We start from the raw sequence: 16,571 nt of genomic DNA on the forward strand, positions 1-16,571 counted from the left end.
AAATGCAACATTGTTATTATTAAATAGAGTCCGCAGAAGTCCACCCAAAAGTTCTGTGTTATGTTGAAAGCATGCAACAAGGTCCTTTCAAAATTTCTAGGGGCTAAAGACAACTTCTAAGATGAATCTTCTTTTGAAGAGTTTCTTACCTTAGCAGATCTTTTTGTTGTAAAGGTCCATTGCATTTAGAAAAATACCCTAACCTTTAGCTGTCTTGAATTATGTCTGTAAAATATTCTAGAATCCTTATATCCACCCATAACCGATATAAAATTCCCTATAGGATACTTAATAGATGGTTAGTCCACTTCTCTTTCAATACCTCAAGTATTTGCCTAATGAAACTGCTCATTTCATTGTTGGAGAATGCCAGCTGCTAGAAAACTTTTTTTTTTTAATGTTAAATATATCTGTTTCCATATCTACTCCTAATCTTCTGTAGCTACACAGGGACAAAAAGTATTCATATTTAATTTCTCTTATATATGAAAGTCCTTCCAACATTAAAAACAGTTGCTATGTCTGAGTGTTTTCTGCAGCATTAAAAATCCTTTCCATCATTTATGAAGGAGCTTTATTTTTCTTTCTATGCTGATCCTCCCTTCTCAGGATTTTCTGTGGTTTGTCGAGATCGTTCATTAAATGTAACCAAAGAGTGAACTACAGGTGCAACACAGAGTACAATAAACTGGACATTATTATTTACTAATGAGACCTACAATTATGCTAACGTTTTTAGCAGTAGTTTCACTTTGCTGGTACATATTAAGCTTGTGATAAAACAAAACTTTCATAATATTTTTATTGCAGCTTCTGTCAAACCATGTCTCTCCCATATTATACCTGTATCAGCCATTTACCTTTTTTATACAAATGTGAGTTTTTATATATTTTCTTATTTAATTTTATTTTGTTATTCTTCACACATGATCCCATCTTGCTAAACTAATTTGAACCTATCTAGTATATTAGCCATCTGTCTTGGGTTTAATTCTGTAGATATGACAAGTAAGTGTTCTATGGCAGCAATTAGTTCTTTTTTTTTTTTTATAAATGCCTAAAGGGCAGATTGACATTCCAGTTCATGAAGCAGTCTATTGATTAACCAGTTTTTAAAATAATCATGAATGCTCCCAATAATACTTAATTCAGCCACTACTTCATAATCTTTGTATTAAGTCTATAATGGGAGACTTTCTCAAATAAACTGCTCAAAAGAAGGTTTACCTACCTAGTATCCTATCAATGACACAGACATAATTTGACACAAATCAGGTTGGCTCCTAGTGATCAAGGCATTCTTTCCAAAATGCTCACAAAGTGCTTGATAAGTAATGAACTTATTGCATTGATTTTCAGTGTGAAGCTTACCAATCTGTAAATTGTGTAATCCATCCTTTCCTCCTTTTGAAAATCAGGGCATTTTCTGTTCTCTAATTTTATGGCCCTTCTAGTTTCTGTAGATTTTCAAAGATAACTGACAGCTGCAATTTTCTCTGTACCTGGGATGTGATTAATCTCAGTCTGGAGCCTGAATTCATTTGGAAGAGTTAGGGTCTAACTACCCTCATCTACTTTGAGCTACAATTTTCTCTTTGTCTTGTTTCAACTTTTGTTGTTTGAAGACCATTCTTGTTAAACCTACTTGGAAATAAAATATGCATTAGCTAATTCTAACTTATCCAACACTATCCTTAAGTATTAAAGAAAACTTACTAAGCAATTTGCCCATGTACCTATGTGATCTAGGTACTTCACTGTAAAAAAAAAAAAAAAAAAAAAAAAAAAAAAAAAAAAAAAAAAAAAAAAATTCATTTAGAACATTTAGAACATGTATTATCCATCTATCTAGCTCTCTGTCTCTCTCTCACACTTTTACATGGTTCAATCAATCTTCTCCCATCTGTTGATTATGTATGTTTGTGATTTACCTAAGGGAATTCAAATACTTTCAAACTGCATAATTTTGTCTATCTTATTACTAACTTCATTTCAGAAATTTTAGTTCTGGAATCTACAGTTGGTACTTTTATTTATTAGAGTTAAATTGCTGATGAAATTCTGTTTCTTGTCTGCACTTTTCCCATCCTTCCAATACTTTCTTGAACCATATTAACCCTAGGCACTTAAAGTGCTTGTCAGCTAACTACAACATTTGGATCTGGAGCTCTTTCTTTCTTTTTTTCCTTTCTTTCTTTCTTTCTTTCTTTCTTTCTTTCTTTTTTTTTAGATGGAGTCTCGCTCTGTCACCCAGGCTGGAGTGCAGTGGCGCGATCTCAGCTCCCTTCAACCTCCAGCTCCCGGGTTCAAGCGATTCTCATGCCTCAGTCCCTAGATTAGCTGGAATTACAGGTGCCCGCCACCAGGCCCAGCAAATAATTGTATTTTTAGTAGAGACGGGGTTTCACCATGTTGGCCAGGCTGGTCTCGAACTCCTGACTTCAAGTGATCTGCCCACCTTGGCCTCCCAAAGTGCTGGGATTACAGGCATGAGCCACAGTACCCAGGCGATCTGGAGCTGTTTCTATTGTCTAATTTTTCACTTGGTTTCCAGTCCTGTAGTCCTGTGTCTTGGCAGAACTAGTGAATATTTATCAAATGCCAGACATTATGTATAAAAAATTGGAGGATCGGCAGATGGTGTTTTCTTCTTCTAGAAAAGGTCACCCTTCTTTCTCCAGGCAGGTATTGGTGGGCAATCACTGAAGCCAATCAGAAGCTGGCAGAGTTGTGTTTGCAGTATAGTCCTGTCCCCTCAGGCTCCCAGAGTTTTGTATTAAGAGCCAGGTGCTTTCTCTGAGACCTGTGCCCCTGGCAAGTCGCAAACTCCAATCTTTGTTTGGGTAGTCTGATGAAAAACTCCACTCTGCTTTTCAGAGGCCTTTAGCTTAGGTTTTTTAATCCACTGCCCCATATACCCACGGTATTTTGTCAGTCTTCTTTAGAAGAAGATCATTGTGCTTGAAGCCCTCCAAGTGTCTGCCAAAATCTCTGTTGGTTTCTCTGCTCTGGGGAAGTCTCGATTATCAGCCTCCTGTCTGCACAGAATTGGGAAATCCCCCTGGGATGACAGGTGAGCTCATCACTGTCAGGTTCTTCCCTCTCTGGAGTCAGCCTCTCTAGTTCTGGTTGCAGAGCAGCTCTCTGCTTCCTTCAAATGGATTCCCTCTGCATTTTACCTAGCTTTTCTAGGTATTCTAAGCAAAAGCACTGCTCTGCCACTGGCTACTCCATTCTACCCAGAAGTCCTTTGTTACTTATTTAGAATGTTTAAGATTGTACAGTCAGATTTTCGTTTTTAAAGATCTGCAACAATAACTCATTCCAAATTATATTTTGTATCTATATCTAAATAAACAAGTTATCATAATATTCAATGCCTACTTAGATCTCCCAGAAATAGCATGTATTTTACTACTGTGCTTTGGTGGTCTTTTATCTTGATGTCATAAACATGGTCACTCTACCCCAAGGTCTTTGCCACTATCATATGATAAATAAGTTCCTCCTTATTGATTAAAATTAAAGCCCACATGATAATGAAATTTATTGGTTAGCAACATTTGGAGAGATGAAATTGTTGGTAAAGTAAGTAAAACAATTTTTTTCATTCTCATCATATCTTTTGGACCACTAGGCTTTTAAACAAACATTATTGTTGAATCATGGTGACCAGTTTGCTCGTCAAGAAGCCAGAGGCTAGCTGGTATATTCAATTGAGTGTTCTGTTCTTTATTGGGTTGTCGTGGCTCATATTTTCAAGCCAAAAATAGAAAATTTTCAGTTCATCTAAAATCATTAAGATCAGAGAAACTGATTCAGGTTCAAATTATGACAGACGTCTTGATGAAAGTTCCAATTTATTTATTTATAATGGTCAGTACCAAGAATGCTATCTGGGATACAGCCTTCCTATTATCAAGGTATCTGACAAGTAAGACATCAGAAAACCATTCATGGTGCATGAATACAAGTGAAAAAGAAATGCTTATGTGGCCTATTTAGACTGGATTATGGCAAAAATTTTCCATGCCCTACACGGAAGTAAAATGAGTACTGTGTTTACTGATTAGACCTCAGGCAAATTATTCAATCTTCTTGAGTGGCCAAAATATTCATCTGCCAAATACAGGATCACTTTTCACAGATCCTACTAGCTAGACATCTACGAATCTTACTATAGCTCTCCTTTCTCTAGACCTCACTTAGAATCCACCATATCCTTCTGATTAAAGTTGTCATTGGCATGCTGCAGTTTCAAAATTTATGTTAAATTATATAGTACATTACATTCTAGTTAATCATTTCTTTAAAATATGTGAAAGATAACTTTATAATATAGATAAAAGTATAATTTGGGGTGGATTCTGCTGAGTTGTCTAATATCTTTCATAATTTATTATGTATTGTTATTAATAATGAGGGAATATATCATTTTATTACTAGATTATTAAGTTCATGGAGGAAATCTCACTTAGGACCTACAAATATATATATTTTTTGGAATTAGTTGCCACTTTATAATGTATAAAATTATATAAAAATATAAGTGCACAATATCAGTATCATTTAAAATAATTTTAAAATAAAATGGCCTATCTTTAAAATATCCTGTTAAATATTTATGATACTATCAATTGCTGTCATTGAGATGATAGAAATTTGAAGATTTATTGAGAAAGACTGGCTACTAAAAAACATAATAACTGTTTTGCCAGATGAATGTTCCTGTGCATTTTTCAAATGTTTCTACAGAAATAAAGCACGCGTAGTCTTACTCTTTGCTCCTATTATCATTTTACCACTAATTGAATTTCCCCTTGTTTAAAACCATTGTTTAAAAGATTTCTAATCAGTAAAGCAGAACGTATGAAAGCTTGGAAGTGAAATCTTCTATTTTAGATACTCTGCTTCCGGTGTATGATGTAGTTCTGAATACAGAGATACAGACCCATTTCAGTTCTCACAAAATGGAGGAACTTGAGAAACAGCAAAGGACGTTTAAAATAATTGCAATGTATACAATGGGATAGTTTAAAGAAAAAGAAAAACACTGGTCCCGAACAATCTGTCCCCTCCTATTCCTCGATACTGATATTTTGATGTATTCTAATGAGCGTGTTAGAATAAAAGATGGAGTATCTTTAAAATGCATATAGGTATACTTATACACATGTTTTAAATCTTGACTTCAAAAATTCTGGATCCCCTGCTCATTAAATAATCTTTTAAACCCCAGGAAATAACCAGACCCTAGGTAGGAATTCAAACACCCCTTGGGTCTTGAAGAACTCGGGACCTGACGTCTAAGAACAGTATGTGGGTTCCGAGAGCTGAACTGTGCCTCTGCGCAGGGAGTTCGAACTTGTTGGGATGTCAGAACCGTGCTCTGCTTTGGCTGTGATAAAGAATTTGCCTTGTCAAATAGTTATATACAACAAAAAGCTGTATCTCTTGGGAAAGAAAAGCTATTTTACGAATTATTAATTTAACAGGCAAAAGAGAACGAGATATTAAATGTGGAAAATGAAGTGTACATCGTGAAGAACACCATGGAAAACCAGAAAGCAGAACGGGAAGAACTTAGCCTCCTTCGGCTGGCATGGCAGCTTAAAGCCACGGAAAGCAAGCCTGTCAAACAGCAGTGGGCGGCATTCAAAGAGCAACTTAAAAAGGTGAGGCAAGGGACAATGGGGTGTGAAAAGGAATGAAATTCTGACACAGGCTAACATGAGCGAACCTCGAAAACACTAGCTAAGTGAAATAAGCCAAACACAAAAGGATAAATATCGTGTGATTCCACTTATAAATGAGGTCCCTGTAGTCAAACTCATAGAGGCAGAAAGCAGAATGTAGGTTACCAGGGGCTGGGAGAGAGAGGGAGGGAATGGGGAGTTGTTTAATGGGTGCAGAGTTTCTGTTTGGGATGATGAACAAATTCTGGAGATGGATGGTGGTGATGGTGATTGCACAATGATGTGAATGTATTAAATATCATGCCTCTGAAATGTGCACCCCAAAATGGTAAACATGGTAACTTTTATTATGTATATTTTACCACAATAAAACCAAAAAAGGCAGCAGAAACCAAGGGCCTTACTCCTTGGTTGTTTAGAACCCTGAGCTCACGCCACATCCTGAGTGTTTTCATGGGATTTGAAAAATTTGATCACACTCTGTCATTACTAGAATGACCACATTTGCTGGAGATGTCAAAGAAAATGCATGTGTAACTGTCCAATGTTTATTTCAGACTACTCACAACTTAAAACTTCTTCAGGAAGCACTTATGCCTGTGTCTGCACTTGACCTTGGAGGGAGCCTCCAGTTCATTTTAGAGCTACGACAAAAATGGAATGACATGAAGCCTCAGTTCCAGGTGAAGAAATACATTGCTGGATTTGGGTGAATGGAAAAAATATTTAAAACTGTTTGGTTGCAGTTTACCTGATTAATTGTAATAGGCTGGTGAATTTCTATTTTTTAAACAAAAGTATTGCTTGTCTAAAAATCTACTGTAGAGACATTTTTCTTACTGTTTTCCTGCATTCTTTTGAATTTGATGATATACCAACATTTGGGCTACAAAATGTCCTAAATAGAATTTTATCTTATATTTTTAAAATTCACATGGCTAATTAAACTAGTAATATATTTATCCTGTATTTTCACTCTAATTCTTTTCCTGGGGAGTGCAGAGGTGTTTTAAATTGAGATATCTCAGAACAAGGATGGGCAACCTCAGACCCAGAGGCTCGCTGCCCTGGGTCCCTGAGGTGACCACTGTTATGTCACTGTCCTCACCCACCAGCACCCCAGGCACGTACCATCACCCCAGGAATTTTGCTGTGCTCTCCACTCCACCTCTCAGGATATGAGCAACAAAACCACAAGTCATGTTCCTGACCCTGACTGCTTAACACAGTCCCTGTTTCCCTACCTCTTGCCTCTCCAAAATGTGACACAACTGCCAAAAATTGCCAGCTGCTAGTCACATCAGAGTTCTGCCTGGATTCTTATGCTTTGCTGCAAAATTTAGATACCTGTGTTTCTAGCTGTCACTACTTCACAAATGTGGGCTTCAAAGAATCCCAGAATCAGAAGATTGAAGATTCCTTTAGGGAACTGTAGGTTCCTTTAAGACAAAAACCAATTTAAAACACAACCACCACGCCTGCTACACACAAACACACCCACCACTGTAACCCACAGCAAACTCTTTAAAACTCTCAGCAAATGTGACTGGCCTATATTAGGTTCTTTAATACACCCTGTGTTATTTGCTTATATGTGTTTTGTTTGTGTGCACGTTTGCATGTACATGTAAGTTCCTCTAAATCAGGACCATTGCCACACTTCTTTAGCCCTGTCACTGTGGTGCACATATATTTGATGCCCAAATGCTTAAACTCGAAGACCCTTTTTAGGTCACTCTTCTGAAAATTATCTCCTTAGTCTAAATCATTTCCATTGCTTTTACCTTTCATACAAAAGATCTATGCTTGAAATTATAGTAGCATTCTCTCTCTTTCTCTCACTCTGTCTCTATTTTTTTTTTTTTTTTTTTTTTTTTTTTTTTTTTTTTTTTTTTTTTTTTTTTTTTTGAGACAGAGTCTTACTCTGTTGCCCAGGCTAGAGTGCAGTAGCACAATTTTGTCTTGCTGCAGGCTTTGCCTCCCAGGTTCAAGTGATTCTCGTGTCTCAGCCTCTGGGGTAGCTGGGATTACAGGTGTACGCCACCACGCCCGGCTAATTTTTGTATTTTAGTAGAGACAGGGTTTTGCCATATTGGATAGGGTGGTCTTGAACTCCTGCCCTCAGGTGGTCCACCCTCCTTGGCCTCCCAAAGTGCTGGGATTACAGACGTGAGCCACGGTGCCCAGCCTACAGTAGCATTCTCTTTAAAGTATGCCCCCATTGTCAATTCTATTCCAGAATCTGGATTCCCATAAGGGGTATCTGAGCAATGCCGGGTGAAAGAGAAGGCAGTTTATCCTTCCCTACATGTGATGGCTATTTGTGGATCATGGGATGACTGCTTTTGAAACAGTCTGTCTACTATGCTGTTCAGCTGGTGGTTCATTCTGATCATTCTTTTATCACAGAGCACAAGTTATTCCCCTGATATATTTTTACACTCATCTCCTCATGGTGTTTTTACCATACCTCCTGATTCTGTATTAAATATCAGAGATAATCATGGGGCTGCATAAAATATCTAAAATACATTTACTTAACAGATGAATAGAATATTCAGTATGCCATAGAAAGGTATGACTTTGTTTTTCCACATAGCTTTGAAACATTTTTGCATTGCTCATGCTATTTTTTTTTTTAATTCTCAGATGAATATAGAAAAATGTATGTCTATCATCCAGCACAATGCCCAAATTTTTTGGAGGGTGGGACATTCATATTAAGTATTTGTTGACAAATGAATGAGTGATTCATTGTTTAGACCTTTATATTGTCAGTTGTAAAGTAAAAAAGTTCTTTAAAAGCAAGTTTTTTTTTATCTCTTTCAATATTTTAGCAATTAAATGATGAGGTTCAGTACATTATGAAAGAATCAGAGGAGTTAACTGGCAAAGGAGCCCCTGTAAAAGAAAAGTCTCAACAACTGAAGGACCTCATTCACCTCCAACAAAAACAGAAAGAGAGAATCCAGGATTACGAGGATATCCTGTACAAGGTGGTCCAGTTCCATCAAGTCAAGGAAGCGGTAAGGCTTAGAAGGGATGTTTGAAAAATCCTGAGTTTTAAACTATGCAATTAAAAATGAATTATTAAATAATAAATAAAGGCCAAATTGTATCTTCTAATATCAGAAGTTTACACAATCTGGCCCCTATCTTTACTCTCACTATGTTCCTATTCTTCCTTTTGTTCCAGACAAACTGAGCTCTTCATCCCTCAGAGATGATGCACACATATCTAACTCCAACCCTTGACTCTCAGGCTGCCATTATTTGACAAGTCTGTCTTTCTCCTCCCTCTTATCTAAATCCTATACCTCCTTCCAACAATCCTACCTCACTTGGAGTGATTTCTCTCTCTTCAAAAATCCTAGAGCTCATCGTTTATTCCACATATCTTGCATTTTACTATCTTGATTCTTAATGACTTTTTGATAAGCATAGCTTCCCTCCCCTACCCCCTGCCCCGCCCAATTCAGTTGTAGGCTCTTTGAGGGCAGAAACCAAGTTCAGTTTTTTTTTTTTTTTTTTTTTTGCACTTCAAGTACCTGACATCATGGAGTGCTATTTGTTGGTGGCATTTTTACAAAAACTTCATAGTTATGGTCTCTATTAACATAAGATGGAGGAATATTAATTAATATCCCTTTAAAATAGCCTCTAAATTTACTCAGAGCACAGGCCTAGATCTTGCTAAGGTTTTGGTTCATGACCAAAAAGAATTTCCTTCTTTAATGGAACTGACAACATTAGCAGTTCAATTTTACCACCATTGGATTTGCAGCATTCTAACACTTATTTGGCTAATGCCAACAGTTTATAGATGGCCTTGGCAGCATTTTGACCAGCTAGCAAAATGTGCTATAGAAATTAGGCTTAAAAAAAAAAAAAATCTGTCTTCATATAAAACCCAGGTTAATTGTTAATGCCCTAAATTTTAGCTGGGACATCTCATCAAATCAAGAGAGCTGGAGTTTGTAGAGCAGCCAAAGGAACTGGGTGATGCTCACGATGTGCAGATTCACCTCTGGTGCTCTCAGGAAAAGCAAGCACGTGTAGACCATCTCCACAGACTGGCCCTTTCCTTAGGAGTGGACATCATCTCATCAGTGCAGCGGCCTGTAAGCATCCAACAACACCATCATTTAGACTCAGCTCTAACTGGGGCTTGGGCTAGCATATGAAAGAAACCAGGCAGATTGCTTAGTATATGTTAAATTTAAAAATAAATTAAACCATTGGGGTAGTTATTTGTGATTCGTTTCTACCCTCTGTCAAGAGAAAAAATTTTAAGTAGAAAATCTGAATATAAAAGTCTTGTTGAATACCTCTATTCTCATGAAAAAATTTTTAAGAGTATTTATATAGTAGATCTGTATAGTCCAGTGTCGAAGTCACTTTTTTGCCTTTGACATGTGCCTAATGCAACTAAAAAACTAAAGTTTTAATTTTATTTAACTTGCATTAATTTAAACACAAATTTAAAAATTGATCATCAGTATAGTTATTGGAAAACTTTTAAGTATGTTGGGAGCAATTTGGGTATGGGAATCAACTTTTGAAACTGTAATTAAAAAAATTAAAATACAGATCAAATACTTCTGATCAAAATTTAGCAACAAGTGAGGATGCTCAAAGTATGAAATACACACCAGATTTCAAAGAGGTATTATGAAAAGCAATCATATTAGTATTTTTTATATTACTTACATGTTAAAATGGTGATATATGGACACAGTTGGTTATTATATTATAAAAATTAATTTTACTCTATCTTTTTATTTGATTTTTTGATATGACTACTAGGCAGTTTTAAATTATTTGTGTGTTTACATTCTATTTTTGTTGGCCAAGGCTGTTTTAGCATTGCTGATCTGGAAGACCATCTAGATCTTAGAGTTCACCCGGGCCAGAGCTATCATTTTATGGATGAAGAATTTGAGGCAAACAGAAATTCCCACCTTACCCATAAAAGCCCAGAATGGAGAAGTCCCAGTCTCCTGATTCTAGCCAGGGCTCATTGGATTTGTTTGATTGCCACTGTCAGACTTCAAAAGAGGGGCCTAAAAGAGAAGGAAATATTCCCAGATCAAATTTTCATCAATAATACACTGGACATTGATTCTTAAAAAAAAAAATCCTTCTTCAGCCTGGGCACATTGACTCACGCCTGTAATCCCAGCACTTTAGGAGGCCAAGAAGTTCAAGACCAGCCTGGCCAACATGGCGAAACTCTGTCTACTAAAACTACAAAAATTAGCCAGGCGTGGTATTACATGCCTGTAATCCCAGTTACTGGGGAGGCTGAGGTAGGAGAATCGCTTGAACCCAGGAGGGAGAGGTTGCAGTGAGTCAAGATCCAGCCATTGCACTCCAGCCTGGGCAACAGAGTGAATAAGACTCCATCTCAAAAAAAAAAAAAAAAAAGAAAAAAAACACACACACACACACAAAAACACCACTACCAACAAACACAAAACAAAACAAAAAAATCCTTCTCCAGATTTCTAACTTGAGGGGAGAAAAGATTATGTTTACTCTAACAATAGGTATAACATTAATAAAATCACAATGGCCCATTTTATTTTAAAGTAAGATATCCACTAAACTATATGAAATGCAGTGAATCTAAAATATATATATTTTTAAACTGAAAGATATAGAAATACAAATTATCTGCTGTTGTTAATGGAATCGGTTTTTTGCCAGGAAAGAGCTTTCTTTTTTAAAAGTTTTATTTTATTAGTACATTTATTTTTAAAAGAAAAAGCAAGAAGTCTCACTTTGTGCAAATAATGTAAATTGTTCTCCAATCCTCCTCTGGCCTTGGCCCTGGCAGCCCCGCTGTGCTGAGCTGAGATTGGAGCACTTGCACAATGAACCTGAGGTTAAGCTCAAGTTGACAGGAAAATTATAGTGCAGAAATCAAATGTTTCTAATGCATATTTTAGGCCTTTTGAAGTAAAAATTATACCCTATAATGAATGGTATCTCTGAGGAGCTGGGTGTGATGAGTGAATCTTCAACACTAGAAATTCGAGCTGGGAAATGTCTTTTCCATAATGTTGGGTGTCTGGCTTCTTTCTGAAATAATTATGCTCAAATATGTTTAAGGTAAAATAAATCAGGAACCTATTTCTTTTTTTAAAAAGTGTCATTTATGAGTTTCATAATTCAGGTAAATAGCCTACTCATCTCATTGCTGTTTCGCCCATTCTCCCTGTTACCACCATTTGTCTCTTTTAGCACTGCTCTAATGTTTCTGCAAAGAACTTACAGCAGCAGCTGGAGCTTCTTGAGGAGGACAGCATGAAGTGGCGTGCCAAAGCTGAGGAGTACAAACGGACCCTGTCCCGTAGTATGGAGTACTGCGCCATGAGAGACGAGATAAACGAGGTGTGGGGGGAGTGAGAACTGGCACATTGCCAAAAAGCTGTTTGAACCTAAAGCATGTGTCTAAATGTCCGCATATGTGCACACTCCCACACACACAGACACACAGTGAATCAGGAGACTCTCTTCTCACTTATGTCTTTTAATCCACTAAGCAGTGACCTCAGGGCTCTGGAAGTTTGAGTAAACTTCAAGCTCCCAAATTTGTTGAAGTCAGTATGATGTCAATACATAGAAAAACCAATAATTCAGTAGTATGGTTTTTTTTGCTTGCTTTTGTTTGTTTGTTTTTTGCTTTCCCCTTCTCCCTCAAACCTGTATAGCAGTCATTTGCTTGAGTGGATACAGCTTTTTCAGGACCCAGAGGAAGGGGTGACATTGACCAGTTCATTGCAGCCAACTCCAGCCTGCTGAGGTTCTATTTAAGGGTCATTGACTCATGGTGAGTCAATGGTGCCAGAGGCCAGGGAGCAGGCACTTTGCTTCGGAGGCTACGAAGTATTATCACTGAGGTCAAGTGGCTGGTTTCATATTTACTCAAACTGCGTGGCTTTTCTGGCAAAACAACTCTTCGAGAATAAAGAAATAACAGATCAGAGTGATCTTCTACATCCATGCACTTCCACATGCTTAATTCAACCTCCTCTCCCTCAACTGTAACCAATCCACAACACCTAGATATTCACTAAATCACAACCACCACCTGCTCCTAGCTAAGCTTTCCATTGAAAGGCTTACTTGTTCTGGGAGAAAACAACTCACAGATTGGGATAGCAACAGTTCTGATTCTTGACTGGGAAGTGATAGCAGAACACAAGGGTACCCATAATTCTAGATTTATCTCCATTTAGAACAAAATGTTTCTGAGCCTATTAAGCCATGAGTCCATTGGGAAAGAAGGTGGTGGAAAAGGAGGCAGTAAACTTTCTTCACTTTCTGTTTATGCCCAGTTTACATCAACTAGACCCAGCAAGTATCAAATATTATCCAACAACGTTAAAGCACAGAAATAAGTATAAATAACTCAACTTTAATGATGACCTGGCTCTGAAGTGGCCCTTCCTGTAGGCCACATATTTACAGACCACAGGCAGGTGCAGGATGGAGCATGGCTGGAAGAAAAACCAGAGCAGGAGTGGCCACTTCGATCCTGTTAAACAGGAGGGAAGCAGGAACTGACATCTGATAATGATATTCATTTCAGCAGTGTGCTACAGGACTGTAGAGTTTCAGCTCATAATTTGTGTTTCAGGGAGTTACTTTTGGCTAAAGAGGTGTCGACTCTTTGGGGTTGAACCGGTAGTGTAATTTGCCCTGTAGGTGATAGAATGGCCACTTCGGGTTCCTGTACTGCTGCTTACATGTCAATCACGTCTCGTCAAGGAAAACCATCAGAGCACATTGGTCTCCCCAAGGCTACAAAATGTGGATTCATGGTTATGGAAACTGTTCCTTTACAGTCTTTCCTTAAAGTTATCTTCTTTATTCCTTCTTCTCTCTTCTTTCCTTCCCTCCCCCTCCCCTTTCCTCCGGTTTTCCCTCCTTCTCTTCCTCCTCCTGTACTTCTATTTGTAAACCTTTGTCTTGCCAAAAATCCTCCCTCTTTGCAGGGATGGTTGGGCTCTACATTTGCTGACGCTCAAGTGGAGCAGGCTGAGGGGTTTTCCCAGCCCCCTCTGGCTCCTTTTCCGTCTCCCTGTAGACCTGTGATATTTATGAAGCTGGGTCTCCCTGTTCAGGCCCTTCCAGCAGGAATTCTATTTATAGGGACTGCCTCATGATGAGACTGTGTTTGGAGCCAGCCGGCGGGGATGACAGATGTCCCTTCCTGTCAGTAGGGACGCCCCAGAATTGTCTGTACCGTGTCAGAATGAGCAGCCAGATACATGCTGGTTTGATTTAGGAATCAGGTATCACTTCAGCATGCTCTTACGTTTTAAGAGAGATATTCTTCCCATTTGCTTCCACTACAGATCCAGTTAATCTTTCATGTAACTTACAATTTCACATTTAAATGACCTTTGAGAACTTTGGGTCTCTGTTGCTTCTCCTTTTTTGTGGAGATATAAGGAGTGTGCACACCCTAGACTTTGGGGACTTTGTCTGTACAGCCATTCCTCTAGTGGGCCCCATCCTGGGTCCATCTGGATGGTATGTGTAAGAGGATAAGAAAGACTACAACTTCCTCTAAAAGCATCCATTCCATAAGGTTAAAACGTTAACATTTTGGTGTTTAACATCTGCAAAATGACTGGAATCTTTCTAAAGAATAAAGAGAGCTGAAGTTTTAAATTATGGTTATCGTACAGAAAATAAAACTTGACAAACATATTATGAAGACACAAAACATGCAAAATGGATAAAATATTTATTACTGACACCTGTTACTACCTACAATTTAAGGCAGAGCAATTGTCATGTCTTCCCAAGTTGTCCCACTTTCAGCCTCTAGCAGCTGGCCTCACACACAGGAAGACAAGGGTGTGGTTGCCAAATGGAAAGAGGACAAAAAGTCTTCTCCTGAAATCTCTCTAGCACTAAGTCTGAATATTCTACAATTGGGAGGCCAAAGTAGGAGGATTGCTGGAGCCCAGGAGTTAAAGTCCAGTCTGGGCAAGATGGTGAGACCCTACCTCTACAAAAAAATTTTTTTTTTTTTTTTTTTTTTTTTGAGACAGAATCTCACTCTGTTGCCCAGGCTGGAGTGTAGTGGTATGATCTCGACTTACTGCAACCTCTGCCTCCTGGGTTCAAGCAATTCTCCTGCCTCAGCCTCCTGAGTAGCTGAGATTACAGGCGTGTGCCACCATGCCTAGTTAATTTTTGTATTTTTAGTGGAGATGGGGTTTCACCATGTTGGCCAGGCTGGTCTTGAACTCCTGACCTCAGGTGATCCACCCACCACAGCCTCCCTAAGTGATCATTGATAATTGTAGCAAATGATTTGGGTTAAATTTTGAGACTTTGGGTCTCTCGATTTTGAATGACGCATACCTGGGAGGTGATAACATCACAGCTTTCTGTTGCTGAACATGAGCATCAAAAAGCTTTTTTCTGGAGTAAATAAAATGACAGGCAAGAAATGACATTCATGAAGGGGACATTATGGAAATTAACCAGTCACTTTATCTTTTTGCTTCTGGCCAAACATGTGCCATAGTTCTAAGGAAAGGTTTTCTTTTTAAATGCATTAAATGCATTTCTGTTTTAAATGTCCCATGTCCCTCACACAAATTGGCCTTGACAGCAGCAAACTTATAAATAATACATTTTCATGCCAAAGCTGGCTCAACCAGCTTGCCCAGGGTGGACTAACAATAGCAAGCCAGCCTCACTTGGCATCAGCCTCTTTCCCTTCTGTTTCTTTCCAAAGAAGCTTTGTTCATTTCTAACCCTGAGAGGGGGCTTACGGCATGCTAGAAAATTTGGCAAAGATGTTCATTCTGCTAATTTCAAAATATTTATAGTTTTTAAATCTTAATAGCTTATTTCTAATTATAGCTATGTTAACTCAGTCTGTTTATTCTATGGTAAATATAGAGGAGCTGACCATGTGAAAAGATGGGAAAATAAAATTATTCATTAAAAATATATTTTCCCTAATTTTCTGAAAACTTTGAGGAACTTTATTATGAATTATGACATCATTTAAAGATTTCTAACAGGGAAAAATTTTTCTCACTCCAAGCTTGGGGTGTTTTTCTCCACTTATGTGCTCAACTGAAGCAGTTGTCTCAGCCCCATCCCACCATTCCCCATTGTTGACAAGTTGACTAAAGTTAGAAACAGCTGCTTGAACAATGATACCACAGCCCAGCAACTATGGCACTCAGTTCCTTTAAAAATATGATCACAAGTTATGTTGGGATTAGATGGGAAGTTAAGTTTTCATATTGGAAAGTGCAGGTAAGAAAATTAAGAATGGCAAGATTTTTCAATTGCTGACGGTCGTTTCATGCATATTGCCTTCCACTCGTATCTGCAGTAGTCCTGACTTTGAGTTGAAAAAAGGCACAGAGATTTAGATTTAAAATGGATTTCCAGTGAAATCAAAATAGAAAAGTGCCAGCAACTTTGTCAAGGGAGCTCATGTGTCAGAAAGAAGCTGATCCCATTTCACATGCCCACAGTGTCATGAACATTCTTTGGCCTTATAAATCATCTTCAGTGGAAGTGCACACGTTCTGAAGCAAACAGAAATCAAATCACACTCATCATTTATCAGTCTTAAATTTCTTAATCCAAAGTAGATTTAAAATCTCATGGTTGAAAATTAAAGTATTAAATCTCAGCCTTTCTCTATTTATCATATAGTTTTCAAATAGACATTGAATTTTCCCATTTAAAGTAGATGTAATCCAGTGGTGATCAGGTTAATGACAGAGCCCTTCTTCCTTTCTGTAGAGTAAGGTTTTCTGATGTATGTCACATTTCAGTAGAGAAAAATATATAAGACTATATTTTATATATATTTTTTATATA

General features: G+C 37.8%; 1 protein-coding gene across 1 annotated transcript in view; it reads left to right on the forward strand.

Annotated features, from left to right (window-relative positions):
• CCDC141 (coiled-coil domain containing 141) overlaps positions 1-16,571 on the forward strand; it is a 215,293-nt gene that overhangs the window by 170,332 nt on the left and 28,390 nt on the right. The window contains 5 exon segments of the mRNA XM_017868275.1: positions 5,496-5,675; positions 6,254-6,379; positions 8,534-8,722; positions 9,638-9,817; positions 11,943-12,092. Coding sequence (XP_017723764.1) covers positions 5,496-5,675; positions 6,254-6,379; positions 8,534-8,722; positions 9,638-9,817; positions 11,943-12,092 — 825 coding nt within the window.

This window comes from Rhinopithecus bieti, unplaced genomic scaffold, assembly GCF_001698545.2.
Source record: "Rhinopithecus bieti isolate Rb0 unplaced genomic scaffold, ASM169854v2 scaffold_3062, whole genome shotgun sequence".
NCBI classification, from domain to species: Eukaryota; Metazoa; Chordata; class Mammalia; order Primates; family Cercopithecidae; genus Rhinopithecus; species Rhinopithecus bieti.